The sequence below is a fragment of the Lactuca virosa genome, chromosome 6 (assembly GCF_052849685.1).
Source record: "Lactuca virosa cultivar CGN04683 chromosome 6, Lactuca_virosa_CGN04683_v6, whole genome shotgun sequence".
Classification (NCBI taxonomy): domain Eukaryota; kingdom Viridiplantae; phylum Streptophyta; class Magnoliopsida; order Asterales; family Asteraceae; genus Lactuca; species Lactuca virosa.
In genome coordinates, this window is record NC_136431.1 from 99,038,533 (window position 1) to 99,055,257 (window position 16,725).

The following is a 16,725-nucleotide window of genomic DNA, read 5'->3' on the forward strand; positions in this document are numbered from 1 at the left end:
GAACTAAATTTTTTATTATAGAATGATCATAGTGTATGATGTCGAGTTAGAGTTACAAGTTTCACAATAGATGATGTTTACAAGAGTACAAAATTTCCTAGCTAAAATGCTAGTTGTGACATCATCCCCCCGTTAGAGGGAATTTCGTCCCGAAATTCTTTCGAAAGCTAGGATCATAAATGAGAGAATAGGAGAGGGTGCTTCTGCTTCATCTGGTTCTCGTGTTTCCATGTGAATTCCAGTTCACGCTTAGCGTTCCAATGAACCTTCCCAATCGGAATGCGGCTCTGCTTCGTACGCTTCAGCCATCGGTTTGAGGGTGGTAAGTAATGCTCATGTCTAGCTGTGTTCCCATAGCCTTCTGAAGTGACTGTCAAAATCTGAAGTAAATCCGTTATTCCTGATGGGTTTTCTACACAAGAACATCCTATGTGCTCATACAAACCCTAATGCTTGGATCTAGGTTTCTCTATTGTACATGCAATTCATCCAAGACTTATAAACCCTAGATCTAGCATACTAATTTCGAAATTAACATGTAAGAATAGATCTAGATGATTACCTCTTCAAGAATGGCTTGAATCTTCTTGTCTTGGAGCTTAGAGTCACAAGTGTCACTCCTCTAATGGCTTACAAACACCACAAGCAAGAGGATGAACAAAGAGAAAAAGGAGGAGGCACCAAAAACGTTCTAGGGTTCTTCCAAGAGAGTTCGCCACGTTTTTGGGGCCATATGGGTCTTTATATAGTGAGACTATTAGGGTTATCAAACAAGGAAACCCTAATTTGACTGCTTAGGCTCCAAGAAGCCCATGGACTCCCTTTAGAACACCCCTTGGACGAATTCCTTATGGGCTTTCCATAGAATTCGTCCAACCTATGTTCCAAGGTGATCCATAGCCCAATTGCAATTATCTTATAATTACAATTCTAGTCCCCTAAGTTTAATTAATCTCTTTTAGTCACAAAACTAACTAATTAATTCTTGACTAATATTAATTAAACAATATGATTTTTACTTTAATATATTATTCATAAAATATTAATAAATCATAATTAATCCTCTCTCCTCGTAAATCATCTTATCAAGTTGCTTTGGTGAAGGCAACCCAAAAAGACCATGCACAACCGGGTCAAATACTTACTAAATATAGTTACGGGCTTAGACACTAATCCAACAGTCTCCCACTTGGATAAGTCTAGTAACTATAAATGCAAGTACAATCCGATTAGCAATCGTAGCTCTCAAAGACGCTGTCGAACTCTGATCTTATCAGCAACCTGTCCTTTAGATAAGGGATCATATATTCCTCTATTCTAGATATCATATGAACTGAGACATGGATTTTAATCATACTCTCTATTCATGTGTTGTTTCCCGATTTCCGATTTATGACAACTGACAACAGACTACAATTGAACACATCAACTCAGTCCCGGCTTGGCCAAGCGCTTAGGGTGTCATCCCTAAATCATCGAGGGGCCCACATATATCGCTTTTATCCCAATTTGGGTAAAAGGAATGGATAAACTTCGACTCGAATGCTCTCTTGTATCTACTCATCAAATCACACACAACAATATGTTTTATAACACCAAGTTACTGGTGCGTTTACATATTATCAATGTGCAACCGACTTGCAGAATACAACTCACACATCTCGGTTTTAAGAATATAAGATATTATCGTCTCACCAATCACTTGTGATAAAATCTATGAAGCGATCCAAGTGAGTGTGGTTTAATCCAATACTCTAATCCTATAGCAGCACTCATGAACTCTGTAGCAAACTTGTGCTATGTCTAAACGCTTTAGACAATCTACAACCGGATTCATGACAGTCTTCTTTCATACCTACTTCCAAAGTACGAGCGACTATGGAGGGTTTGAATAATCTTATTATTCTGGAAGTCTCCGGATATTCAAGATCAGAGCAGATCTAACCATATATGAGAAACCATTGCACCTTTGACTTCAGATCTAATATGTTGATGGCAGTTGATGAGTTTTATGACAATCTGAGGTGAGGAGGTGGTGATGGTGGAAGTGATCTGATATGGTGGTGGAACCACTAGTGTCCACCATGAAATGTTTCATACATACAATATCTATGCCTGAAATTACACCAAACACATCAGATTTGACCAGATCTAACCAAATATGAGAAATTGGTATGTTTTTGCTTCAGATCAAAAAGGTTGATGACGGTTGGTTACTTTTCTGACATCTTTGGCTTTAGATCTGAAAGGTCGAGGGAGGCGACACACGGTTTTCTGGTGCTTTGGAGATGTCAGAGGTCAGAAGGTGGTCGGAAATGAAGCACGACTCATAGATTTGAAGTAATAGAAGGATGACGTTGACGATAAGGGCAGATCTAAATGTGAATGTTCTAGATCTGAAGTTTGGCGGTTGGTGGTTGCGAGATCGACGTCGATGGCAAGAGGTTGTGGTGAGGGCGATGAAAGCATATCTGAAGGCAGATGATCTAGATCTGAAGACGAATGTTCTAGATCTGATCGGATTTGGATAGATCTGGATTAGGAACACCACCGAAAATGAAAAAAAAACACTAGAATCCTTCAGATTTGTTGGAAGTCGTTGGAGAAGAACGTAACGACGGTGATAATGAGTTTATTCGGCGACAGGAGACAACGGCATGGCGGGGACGGTAGGTGGCGGTGGTGGATAGTCACCGGAGATTGGTGGCGGCGGTATTGTACAATCGTCGGAGTTAGGTGGTGGTAGATGTTGTAGAAGAAGGAAGTGTTTGAAAGTTGAGAGAATTTGAAAACTTATGAGAAAGTGTTTGGTGAAAATGTTTAAATATGATGTTAAATGATAAGAAAAAATGTAGATTGACCAAAATACCCTTAATGAAGTGGTTCTTAACCTTTTGGGTTCTCATTAGATCTTTTACTTATATATATATATATATATATATATATATATATATATATATATATATATATATATATATATATATATGCTAGATTCATGTATTCTTTACATCTATTGTGTGTTAAAATGCACCAATAAAAATTTAGTGAAAGTTAAATTATTATTAAATCAAATAAATATAGATATTAAATAATTTCCATAATTGTATGTATATTAAATAATATCCATAATTATAATTCTTTTTTTATGAAAATTAATTAAATTCATCATTAATGTCAGCAATAATATTATTTCAGAATGAATTCGTATCTAGGTTTTCATGTATGAGTTCGTGTTTTGTTTTCAGGACCCACTCACTTAAAATACAACAAAGTTGTCTGGACCATATAGAACGAGAGTGTATTCTACAAGAATACACTCTTATTCTGCTAGAATATACTATCATTCTGCTAGAATAAACTCTCGTTCACCATGTTTCAAACAACTTTGTTGTGTTTTGTTTCAAGTGAGTGACTACTGAAACAAAACATGAACCCATATATGAAAACATAGATGCGAATTCATTCTGAAAAAATATTATTGCAGACATTAATGACGAATTTAATTAGTTTCCATAAAAAAAATTATAATTATGGATATTATTTAATATACATACAATTATGGAAATTATTTAATATCTATCTTTATTTAATTAAATAATAATTTAATTTTTACTAAATTTCTATTGGTGCATTCTAGCACATAATAGATGTGGGAAACACATGAACTTAGCTACCAATGAGCTTCTAGCCCAGCGGTATCAGATGGTGCTCTCCCTCCTTGAGGTTGAGGGTTCAAGTCTCGTGGTGGACATATGTGAAATTAGGTGTTAGTTTAGGAGTAGATTATAATATTTGTATTTGCCGGTTAAAAAAAAACATGAACTTAGCTATATATATATATATATATATATATATATATATATATATATATATATATATATATCCCCAAAAGATACATGTTTAAATGTTAAACTAGTTCAAAAAATTAAAATTTTAATCGTGAAAATCTTGAAGATAAGAATAAGATATAAAAAAGCATAAACAATACGTATATCCAAAATCTTACTTTAGTTTTAGGTTGAGTATGTTAGATAAAGTATAAAATAAACATATCAACCTTGAAATTCTTGATTTTTTTTTCTCTTTTTAAGTCAATTTGGATCATTGACTAAGTTTGACCAAGTTTGACAGAATTCCGAGTTGGCTTAACTCGTCTTAGTAAGAGGCAGAGTCCGAGTACTCGCCCGAATTGACCGAGTTTTACAACACTAGTTGTATATAGTCACAATGATATTGTTTCTTTTTTCTACTTAAAAGATGTTTTCTTTCTAATTCTTGTGGTTTCCATCAACCTGATTTATAGTTACTACTTAATAAATTAAAGTTGATTACACAATCGATGCTTTAATCAATTTCAAGTTATAATACATACCGCAAAAACAAGACATTACTAGTTCATTTTATTAGGATCTCTCATCACCATTTTGCAAAGTTTAAAAATCATATATAACATCTCAATCTTAACAATCTTTCGATAGAACCTCTCATACGTCAAACCTTAATTTTACACATAATTAATATATTTTTTTTAATATAAAATGCCACATCACCTGTTGCATTTTGCAACCTGGGAAGTGACACGGAAACCAACTAACTCATTAGGCCAAATTAAAAATTGAGAATTTGAGATAATGCAATGTCTTTACAAAAAAGATATTAGCATCGCTTTTTCATGAAGTTCAATCCTCAATGGCTTTCATATGATTTTCTCAGTTATTTTATTATCAGACAAATTGCATATAAAAAAATATATATCGGTCAACTTCTGTTTTAAGTAACATACTATCAAAATCATCAACGTAACCTGTAAATATGCATTGAAAGTAAAAAGGCATTCTACAAACCAAGGCATTCTACGTGTTTTATCTCCCTCAATTTTACACCTTTCATTCCTAAATCTCCATGCAAGTGTCATTTTTATTGAAGCAAAAAGTTTTTATTTTTATTTTTATTTTTTTATTTATAATTTGAAACCCAAATTATGTATTTTTAAGATAACTCATCATTGTATTTTGGTCTTCCAATAAATACATTGCTATTATGGGTAAAACATAAGTATGTTGCTATTAATAGATAATGGTATATATAAGTTAACATACTTACTTTACCATTTAAATAAATATTAAAAAAAATTGTTAAAACTTTTTGACTTTCACAAATGCTCCTTGCTTCATTCCAGATTCTAGCATCGCATCAAGAACTGCAACATCTCGTGCACCTTCAACATACGAGTAGCGACCCTCACCTTCAATCTTACCACCCTTCTACACCACCATATCCAAAAAATTATATTTCATTTTACAAATTTCAATTTTTTTTTGAATTTTGTGTTATTTAATAAATAAAATACCTCAAGGGTGCCTATTGAGATGTCACTTAGAAATGATTTAAGCTCTTCAGTCACCCCACTAAATGGATAAAAATTGCTCTTTGTTTCCCCATTTCCACCAAACAATGTAGTCTGTCCAATAAGTGTAAAAATTATACTTTTGGATTATAAATTTAATTTATTTAAAATCGTGAAGTTGTATTAAAAAGATTTTACATAAGATCTAATTACTAAATTACCACATAGCCATGTCGCCCATTATTATTTCCTCGTTCTACTTGCACAGTTCCACTTAAGCCAACAACCCGCCACACAATCTATACAAAATATATATCCAAATACATTTTTTTTATTATCAATTAATAGATTTAATTTAACCAAATTAATTAGCATATAAAAATTTGTAACCTTCGGTGATTTTGAGGATACCAACATTACAAAAACTCCCGAACACCCGTTTTCCAGTTGACTAGAGAAGAAAAAAAAAATGTTTTTTTAGAATATAAAAAATTTCAAGAAAAATTGGAAATGGTAAGAAAATTATATTATTTATATTTACAATAAAGAGGAAATGGTATCTGGTGGAGGGAGAGTCATATCCACATGAGATGTCATAGCTGACACTGAAGCTACTTCACATCCAACAAGCTGTTTAAGTAAACATGATTACATGAATATTGTTTTTTTTTTAATTATAAAATGCAGAAATTCAATAAAAAATGGAAATTAAAAAAAAAAAAGATAGAAAATTATTTAATTACCATTCTTAACCCTGCAATGTAATGTACACCCATATCCAGAATGAACCCTCCCTGCCACATATGTAGAGATAGAGAGAGTAAACAAACTGTTTAAACTTGATCATGAGTAAATGACCATTTTACCCTTCTTGATGCTCACAGTAAAATTGCGTCTCCATGAACTTGAGAAATAAGGATTTGAACTGTTCATTGACCCTTCGATGATTACTTGGACACTCATCATATCTCCAATTTCAGACATCAACTTTTTGCTCTGTGAATTTTAAATTTTAATAATAATAAATTAGTCTTTAATAATATAGATGCAAACAAAATGAAGAATATAAGAAGTACCTCTACAAATGCAGGCTCAAATCGGTAATTTTCTGCAACAGCCCATATTTTTTGAGCAGATGGATTGGTGTAAAGAGATTTATAACATGATAATGCAGTTTCCACCTCACTAATGGCTGCAATAGAAATCATGAAGCTCTTGAAGACTAATTACACAACAATAAGAGTCCAAATTTGGAAATAGGATCTCACTTACAAGCAGCAGCAGGTTTCTCTTCAGAGCCACAATTCAAGAGAAGAATCATGTAAGGAAGCAAAAGAATGAGAGATGTCAGTTTCAAATTATTAGACTGATGTTCTTTAACGGCTTACCTTGAAGAACATGCTTTCCTGCTTTCAGAAGCTTTAGCGACATGTCCACCTGTATTATATGGGGAAGAATTTCAGATGATTATGAGTTGCAATCTCAACATTCACAAAGTATGATTTTCACTAAATACACATCTTTTTTTCCATTCGATTGATGTGAATATCTGATATGTTCTGTATTCTCCAAAAACATACACAGATCATACAAAATTGAACCTGAATTTGGCCAGCAAGAGCAACAACAACGCCAAAAATGTTTGAATCTCGAATAATTTCATCGAGACCATGGTCTCCCCATTTACACTCTACATTAGGAAATACCTTCCGAGCAATGTCAGCAGCCTCCATTGACGATTTCTACACAATTTTTTTTAGATCATCGTTATCGTTTATCAAACTAATCCACGATACAATCAGCTGTTACGCTCTTATTCCATTGAAATAAGCTAGTAAGAATTACCTCGGAGCGGCTCCATATAGCTTTGAGAACGACGAGGTCCGAGATCTCGGCGAGCCTGGGTAGGTATTGAGATTTGACGAAGATTCCGGCACCTATAATGGCGATCTGAGGAGGCTCTTGAGCCATTATTGACTACGATTTCTACTGATACTGACTTCAAATTCAGGTACTGAAGAATAATTTTGATTCTTGATTCGTGTAGGAATTAGGATGGAGATTTGAGAACAAGATCGGCTGGTTAGTAGTTAAAATCCGGTTCGATTTTCAATAAATTGAGCCCAACATTCATCTTTCCAAGTGGGCCTAGACCTCAAAAAGGTTCAACTACGTACACATGAAAATGGAGTTTGTTGCATTCATCAATTATTATTATTATTATATATATATATATATATAAAAAGTAGAGTACATAGGAACACTGTATTTTTTTTTTTTTTTTGAAGTTTTGCCATAGTATTTATATATTTTGGCAGCTTAGCCCCTCTGATTGAGAACAGTAACAAAGTACAATGCAATTGGATGCATTTACCACCAAAACTTGGTAAATGCCACAGACAACATAGTTCTACCAAAGTGAGAGGAAGAAGATGAAAAATGAATAAGAGGAAATAGCTAACCTGTTGCTGAATCTGTGATCTCTGATATTTGATTGGAGGTGAAACGGGAAGAAGAATGAAGAATGGAGAATGGTTAATTTAGTTCACATAGAGGTATAAATGAATGACAAATAAAATCCATGATTTTTTTTGATATTGGAGAGAGAAATAATCGATAATTTTGGAATGTTAAAAAGGTTTAATTGAATTAAAATAGCTATCTCTAAATTATGTGCATTATAATGGTTTCTAATTGAATTTGAAAATTGTGTAGATGAACTTTAACATGGATATGATATGATATGGAAAATAGTAAGAGATATAATGACAGGTAAATATGCATAACTTTTAAAAAAATTAGAAATATTATTTTTCCTGATTTAGTGGGAATAATGATTGTTTCTAATATTAACTTGCAGAAAATCAGGAATAAGAATCATCTAATAGGACTGAACAGTCGGGTTTAATGGGCATGACGTTTAGGACATCCACAATGCATTGAACTTCATAGAGTTCAATGGATTGACACATCATTTTTCTACATTCCATACAACTTAATCAATTTTTTCCTACAATGCATTGAACTCTACAAAGTTCAATAGAAAGTTACAAAAGCTAATTTATTGTATGTATTTAAGATTAAAAAACTTTCCTTTTTCCCATTGAAGAGTTCAATGTTCATTAAACTCCAAATTCATTGAATGTCAATGTGACATCTCACTATGATAGAGTTTCATCCATTGAATAACAACTAGACTTGCTACCTCATTCAACCCTCCCATTAAACTTACAATTGTGAATGCTTTTATATTATTAGCATAAAGGCATAATCAGAATTTCAGTTTGATAATGTAGGCGGGAGAAAAAGTTGGGGGAGGGGGGTTGAGGAGTTGCCAGGTGACATTAGATGTACCCTCTCTCTCTCTCTCTCTCTCTCTATATATATATATATATATATATATATATATATATATATATATATATATATATATATATATATATATATATATATATGCAGAGAGAGAGAGAGAGGAGAAAGAGAGAGGTAGATTGGGTAGTATTTTATTTTGAGAAATTAAATACCTGTTGTTCATATTTTTCTTCCTACATATTTAAGATGATGACAAGTATACAAATTTTACATCCCAATCAAATTTAAATTAAATTAAATGACACTTGTTGTAACGCCCACGTTTCTCGCTAGGCATATCCTATAAAAATATGTATTTACGTCGGTCGACAAATATAAACTTCTTGTGAATAAATAAAATAAAAATAATTCAAACATAATACGTGTTTATATAAATGTGATTTATTTATAAATTATGTGTATATTTGTGTGAAAACTTATTTTTAAAATTTAATAAATAGGGTTAAATAAAAGTTTAAAAATAAAAGATCATTTAGAATACTAATCTAAATGAAAGCGGTAGAGACCGTAACTATTAGCCCGTCGATATAAAGAACAAAAATAAATATATATTAGATATATTTTCGAGATATAACTCCCGAAAATAACTGTCTACGTATATTTTACGACGTTAATAATAAATTATAAAATTTGATATGTTGTAAAATAATATTTATTATAAGTTTGGTAATATTTGTCATTTAATAATATTATAAGTGTCTTAATTAAACTAATCGTTTTGAAAGATTATAAATGAAATGGATTAGTTATTAGTTTTAATAAGAAATGTATATATTTGTGAGTTTATAAACTATGAATTAAAAATATATATTACATATACTTGCAGACTAAGTTAAAAATAGTGATAAGATGAAAATTATACTTATACGTGTCAATAAGGAAAGATACGTGTCTAATAAATGATGGTGCAACCTCAAGTAATGGGTGGTTAGGTTCCAAAATTGTATGGTAACAAAGCTTTGATGATCTAAGAACTATGAATCGAATTCATAGTATATATAGTTTCATAGTATATATAGTTTGTATCCCACTCAAATTTTCATTACTCACATATATTTAGAAACCAATACAACAACGGATAAGGTTTTTGACAATATAATAAGTTGGCAAGTGTTGAACTTGAAGTCACGATAATAGTTAGTTTCCACTAACTAGCCAAGTGAGTACATAGTTATTTTCATCTTACACATAAATATGAAGTATTTTATATAAATTACGTGCTATGTGTGCATATTATCTGTATACTTGCTATCTATGCTGGATGAAGAATTTTATACATGTTTTAAATTATTTAAACTGTATATGTATTTTTATCTACAAATATGTTGGGTATAACATGGGTAGATAGTTGATGTGTGATTAAATAAAATGATGAGAGGCCTCGATGTTATTGTGATCCAGTCATCTAGCGGAGTATGAATGACGACCACAGACTTTTCAAGACAGTCCAGTGGAACGCTGGCAGGCTCGCAACCTGTAGGTGTTAATGAGCTTGGGTGTTCATTTGTTGTACTCCATCCCCCACATGGTTGCCTTATTTGACATAAATTGCTGGGAAACCCCCAAAGCAGTGTTGTCGCCCCGATGAAAATCCTTAGACTAGGTCCCTTGTGATAGTTGTTTTAGGGACGTAAAGTGAGGATAACGAGAATAGATAATCGGGTTATTATTGTTTGATGAAATTAATAAATTTATTTATTGTGGGTTGAAAACCCTATATGCTCACCAGGCTCCCAAGCCTGACCCACTCAGTTTTCTTTGTATTATAGGTAGTGGCGCGAGAGCATAAGGTGAACGACTTATCAAGATATTTTGATTATAGGCCTGTAGTGTATATAACTGTTGTAAGGCTTATAATGTGCCGTTTATGCTGGTCTGTATCGGAACATGACATCCCGAGTTTTGTTATATAATGAAAATACATTTCTTTAAGAAATGCCTTGGTAAATCTTATTTTATAATATTTCGTTTTGGGAACAAATTCCTCAACTCTTTTAATCAAAGGATTACTCTGAAATTATTTTAAAAGCATAAATTAAACCGGTCTTTTCTGGCCGTGAATTTGGGGATGTCACACTTGTCAAAATCTAAAATAGGTAGAAAGATAATATGCACAAAAAGTAGGAGGATATTTAATTTCTCTTTTATTTTTGTCATTTTTTTAATTGTTGTAATAAAACGAAAATGACATCAAAATAAAATGGGTAACCCCGTCAATTTAGTTATTTTCAAACAAAATTGGATCAAAATCAAAATAAAATTATTATCTTGGACTAAAGGTGCTAGTCTAAAACATTTTGGACCTAAGTAACAATTTTCAACTAACACAACCATTATTTTTGCAATTTTGATTTTAATTTAAGAAGCCATATGTTGTTGTCGATTGCAAACCAAAATTATTAAGATCATGATCATATGTAGGATCATTTTCGGGTTTGCAAGATCGGAATCGTAAGATCGAGATCGAGATATTATGATCCCACTGAAATGTCAACCACTTTACAATTTACCGTTCCTAATAAGAACCGTAATCGATAAGAGTAAGAAGCATTATCAATCAGTTTACGGTTCAGATGATATGTATTAAATAAAGTTATTCTTGATTAAAATCTGGGTAAGAAAACTGGGCCAATCAGTAAACGAGTAAAAAAATGAAAATTCAAGTTAAAAATTGTCAATTTTCATAAAGTGGTGGGATCAGATTGAATCTCAATCCTACGATCTCGATCCCGATCCTGCAATCCGATGTGCGATCTTACATATAAAGCAATCCTATTATGATTCGATGCGATTTTCATAGATAGGATCTTAAGATCTTACGATCCTATGATCAGGATCGAGATCTTGACAAACTTGTTGTAAACATCATTTTTAATTTATTGATTTTTTTATATTATTTTAAACTTAGGGATTTTTTATAAGCCAATAGTTCAATTAACCTTTTTTTAATGCAAAGGCAAATGCCCTTAAGTCATTTTCCTACCTTTCACTTTTCCGGAAAACTCCAATTTGTGACCGACTTTCTTCACATCGTTGTAGAGGGTGCATGGCTATGGATACAAAGGAAGTGGAATTAATACAATGAATCAACGTTCGTATGACAGCACCAGGCCTCGAATACTATCGTTTAAGGTAAAATTATGAAAGGATTATGTTGGTTAATTCTACTTATTATATATATGTATGCAATCAGGAAGCAAAATTTCGCATTTTGACCTAAATTTGCTAACTTGGGGAAATCTCCAGATTGATGAGAAATTTATAGATGATTAAAATTATTAACAGTTTATGCTATAATTCGGAAGCTGATATTAATCAATAATCAAAAAGGCGTATCTTATGTACGTACAATGGGCACTTCAAATGACGTTGGTTCATCTACGTTAGTTCCAGGTGCGATGAAGTTACAAATATAATCATTGTAGCATAGAGTATATATTATTGTATCATCTCTTAAGTAACACTCTACAAATAATCTACATTTAGAATTGTTCTAGAAACATAGTCCATCAAATTTACAGCAATAACTACATTTTCATCTTATGCTTACATGCTACAAAAGTATGAAATTTTCATGATGTCTTATTTCACACAAGGCGAGAAATGGCCACCCATGGTGTTGGTGGCAATTTTATTGATATTGGGGACTTAAAAACCCCTGCCAAATTACATTACCATACATCTAGCCCTAAATAAGAACAGTAATAGGTCTGTTCAAGATAATTAAGATACATACAAGGAAAATAAGTCAAAAAGAAAAATTAGATGAGAAACTATGTATGTCTATTTGTTTTGCAAATTTGCAATGAACACCACAATCTTCACATAAACCCAATCGCTGAAGCTATCATAAAAGTGAAAAAAAGCATGTCTCCCACGACGATTGAGAAGTAAAGCCCCACATGTTATCCAAAATCCAGTGACAAAACCAGTTCCCCCACCAATATAGAACCATCCCCATCCTTCATCTATGTCTTCCCCATCACCCTCGGTTTTACCATTGACTGATGTTGCTTCTGATTCTTCATCTCCTGGACATTTTCTGGAAAGGGGAGGTCCACAGAGTCGTCTGTTGCCATTGTATCTTGAAGGTTCAAAGGACTGGAGTTGGGTGCTTGTTGGGATTCTCCCTGACAAGTTGTTAAATGACATGTCTAGGTCATTCAATAAACTCATTTCAGACATGCTTGATGGCATCTCTCCTGACAAGTTGTTTCCAGATAAATCCAAAGTTTCAAGTTGTTTCATCTGGCCAATTGTCAGTGGAATCTCTCCAAGTAGAGAGTTGTTTGATAAGCTTAATGAAATCAGTTGATAAAGATTGGTAATCTCATATGGGATTTGACCTGTTAAATTGTTGCTTGACAGGTCAATGCTCTTCAAAAATCCTAGATTTCTGAAGAATTCACGCTCATCTCCCTGCCAATCAGTCATCGCATGGTCAACATATTCATTTAGAACAGAATTTCCTTCAAAATCGATTGTCGATGTCCCTTCAGTGAAATGCACATTTTGGGGGTTTCCTCCTTGAGCCATGCTTGTAAGATTATTCAAACATGAGGGGATGGTTCCATTGAGATGGTTCTTTGACAAGTCTAGAATTTAAAGATTTGCTAATTCACATAACTGCAGTGGAATTGTTCCAAAGAAGCTGTTTGATCTTAGGATAACAACATACAACCCTGATAAGTTTTCCCCAATCCAAACAGGCACATTACCAGAAAACTTGTTGGCCCCCAAATTCAAAAAACTTAAACTCGTGCAATTCTTTAAAGACAGACAATTCTCCAGAGAAGTTGTTCTTGTACAAACACAACACCTCTAATTCTATCAAAGATGCAATGGAGGGAGGAAGCCTTCCAGATAGATTGTTGTCTGCTAGGTTGAGAACTTTTAGTCTTCTAAAATGCCACAAACAGTTTGGAAGTCGTCCGCTTAGGAAGTTACCTGAGAGGTCAAGAAATTCTAACCACCCATCGACAATTTGGCATAAAAAGGAGATTCCTCCAGAGAATTTATTTCTAGAAAGATTTAACCATGCCAAACTGGAAGGAAAATTAGGTATCGGACCATAAAATCTGTTGGAACTAAAATCTATCATAGAATAATTATGAAAAGTTGATAAATCTGGTGCTTTCCCGCTGATGTTGTTGGAAGAGAGATTCATATATCTTAATTAATAAGGCCACAAGTCCCAAAAATCCATAGGAATGGTGTCTGAAATTTTATTATTGGAAATATCAAGATAGGTAAGGGTGCGTTTAGTTGCGGAAAAATGGGTCGTTTTCCGGAAAAATTTTCCAAGAAAAATGAGAATTTTGAAAACGCGTTTAGTTCGTTTATTTTTCTAAATTTTTTACGAAAAATGAAAATTTTCCGTTTTCTAAAATTACAAAGAAGTTGGAAATTTTTGGAAAACCAATAATCATTGTTTTCCACATTTTTCTAATTCCAAAATTTTTCTAAAATATAAACACACACTCACTCCCATCTCTACCTACCCCCACCTCTACACCTCCAACCCACCATACCCCTACCTACCCACACCCACACCCACCCACTCCCAAGCCCACCCCTATAAACATACACACATACACACCTCCAACCCACCATACCCCTACCCCCCCCCCCCACACACACACACACCCACCCACCCACAAACACACACAGAAACACAAGGTCACCCCCACAAACACACACACACATAAACAAACACCCACCCCTACCCCCAAACACACACACATACACACATACACATACACACACCCATCCCCACCCCCACTCAATCCCCTACAAACACACACACACACACACACACAAACCCACATCTACCCCACCCCCACAAACACACACACACACAAACCCACATCTACCCCATCCCCACAAACACAAACACACACAAACCCACCCCCACCCCCAAAAACACACACACACACACACCCACACCTACACCCACCCACCCACCCACCACAAACACACACACACACACACAAACACACAAAGACACACCTACCCACCCAACACCACTACCACAATCACCGACCTACCATCACCACCACCACTACTCCATCAGCACCACCACCACCACCGTCGCCACTGCCATCACCACCACTGCCACGATTTCCGCCACCACCACCTCCTGTTATCACCACCACCGCCGCCGACCCGCTACCACCGCCGCCCCCACCCCCACCCTACCACAGCAACTGTTTTCTAAAAATGAAAACCAATAGAAAAATACACATCTAAACACGTTTTCTAATTTTCTAAAATTGAAAATGAAAAACGAATAAGTTTTAACTAAACGCGTTTTCTAAATTTTTCAATGAAAAATGAAAACGGAAAATGAAAACTGAAAAGGGAAAACGAAAAATAGAAAATGAAAACTGTTTTTCCGTAACTAAACGCAACCTAAGATTTTTGAGTGTTTGAATCCATTTCGGAAAGCGAGGACCTAGACTGCAAGAGCTCATATCAAGATAGTCAAGATTTGTCAATGTTTGGATCGCATCAGACAGTGGCCATGTAAATTGATTATGAGAAACATCCAACTTTTGTAATGAAAGTGATGTGCATCCAGACAAGTTGTTGAGAAAAACATGAAATTCAACAACTAGAGAGTTGTTATTCAGATTTAAAGACGTCAAACTACAGAGGTTAACAAAATATTTGGGTATCCCATCTAACATGTTGCTAGAGAGATGAAGTTCTTAAAGGTTATTGCTAGTTAATGGGAGCAACCAACGATACATGGATGAGGTGAGAGTGTTGTTTTTGAGAGAAAGGAAAGAAATAGATGAAGGAGAAGAAGAGTTGAGAAATGAAGAATACGGATAAATGACCTGTGACAGCTCACATCCATCTAAACTTAAATATGATAGTTTCCGGAGACTCATAATTACATTCACCCAATGATTTTGTTTGGCTAGGGAAATCCCATCCATAGCAAGTCCCCTCAAATGAGATAGAGGATACAACCAGTGTATGTTTTCAGCTCTACATCTTCCAACATTTGAAAGGAGAAGCGCTTGCAAGTTGGTGAGGTTTCCAAACTCTGGAAGAATGGTTCCATAAAGAGAGTTATATGAAAGGTCAAGGTGCCTTAATTCGGTCAAGGAACCAATTGATCTGGGAATGATTCCATTAAAATCATTCTCGCTAAGATCAAGGTACCTTAACTGAGTCATGGAACCAATGAAGGTGGGAATGGTTCCATTAAAAGAATTGGCAGAAAGATCAAGATGATTCAGGTAGCTTAAGTTTAGCAATGAACTACTAATCTCATCTTCAAGCTCACATAAGTCAATATCAAGCCCTGTGACGTGACCTGTTTGGTTGCTGCACATGACCCTTTCCCAATTGCAGCAGTCATGTTCGTCAGCTCTCCATGTAGAGAGACAACCTTTGGGATCTTGAAGGGGAGCTTTAAAATGAAGGAGAGCATGTCTCTCTTTATCCAAACACTTCTTCATATTAACACCATTTTTATCATCTCCTCCTCCTCCCACATCTACCAATTGGCTGGCAGTTGTAGTCACAAGGGTTAGCACGAGAAGTGAGAAAACTATAAAAACAAACTGATTCATATTGTGATTACAAATCTTGCTGATTTTTGGATTGTATTAATGCTTTTATATATATATATATATATATATATATATATATATATAGGTTTAGGTTCTATGGAAAACAAAAAACCCTAAAAAAAACCTTAAAAATCATAAAAATATATAAAAAAATACTTAGAGATCACAAAACTTTTTTTTGAATTTTTTTTTATAAAAAATCGTAGCTTTTTAATAAAATTCGTTGAAAAAAAAAAATAAAAAATCATTTTTTTTTATAAAAAAAATAAGTTTTTTTTTCAAATTTTTTTCAACGAATTTCTTTAAAAACCTGCGATTTTTTCATAAAAAATGTCAAAAAAAAGTTTTGTGATCTCTAGGTATTTTTTTATGTATTTTTATGATTTTTAGGGTTTTTTTAGGGTTTTTTTGTTTTCCAAA

The 16,725-nt window shown here is 33.8% G+C and overlaps 2 protein-coding genes across 3 annotated transcripts; both read right to left on the reverse strand.

Annotated features, from left to right (window-relative positions):
* Positions 1–5,038: 5,038 nt before the first annotated feature.
* Positions 5,039–7,516, reverse strand: LOC145118738 (NAD(P)-binding Rossmann-fold superfamily protein). 2 transcript variants are annotated; one of them, XM_079054420.1, is made up of 12 exons: positions 7,193–7,516; positions 6,949–7,089; positions 6,736–6,784; positions 6,620–6,637; positions 6,424–6,539; positions 6,230–6,343; positions 6,091–6,141; positions 5,889–5,977; positions 5,738–5,798; positions 5,569–5,646; positions 5,351–5,461; positions 5,039–5,261 (listed from the first exon to the last, which is right to left on the reverse strand). In XM_079054420.1, the coding sequence occupies exons 1-12, from the start codon at positions 7,316–7,318 to the stop codon at positions 5,136–5,138; spliced, it is 1,080 nt and encodes a 359-aa protein (XP_078910546.1). In that variant the 5' UTR covers positions 7,319–7,516; the 3' UTR covers positions 5,039–5,135. The 2 variants fall into 2 exon arrangements, with proteins under 2 accessions (XP_078910546.1, XP_078910545.1); XM_079054419.1 differs by having other exon boundaries at positions 5,039–5,264; positions 7,193–7,513.
* A 4,986-nt stretch (positions 7,517–12,502) lies between these two features.
* LOC145121770 (receptor-like protein EIX2) lies at positions 12,503–13,255 on the reverse strand. The gene has a single exon (XM_079057470.1). The coding sequence runs from the start codon at positions 13,253–13,255 to the stop codon at positions 12,503–12,505; it is 753 nt and encodes a 250-aa protein (XP_078913596.1).
* Positions 13,256–16,725: the final 3,470 nt, after the last annotated feature.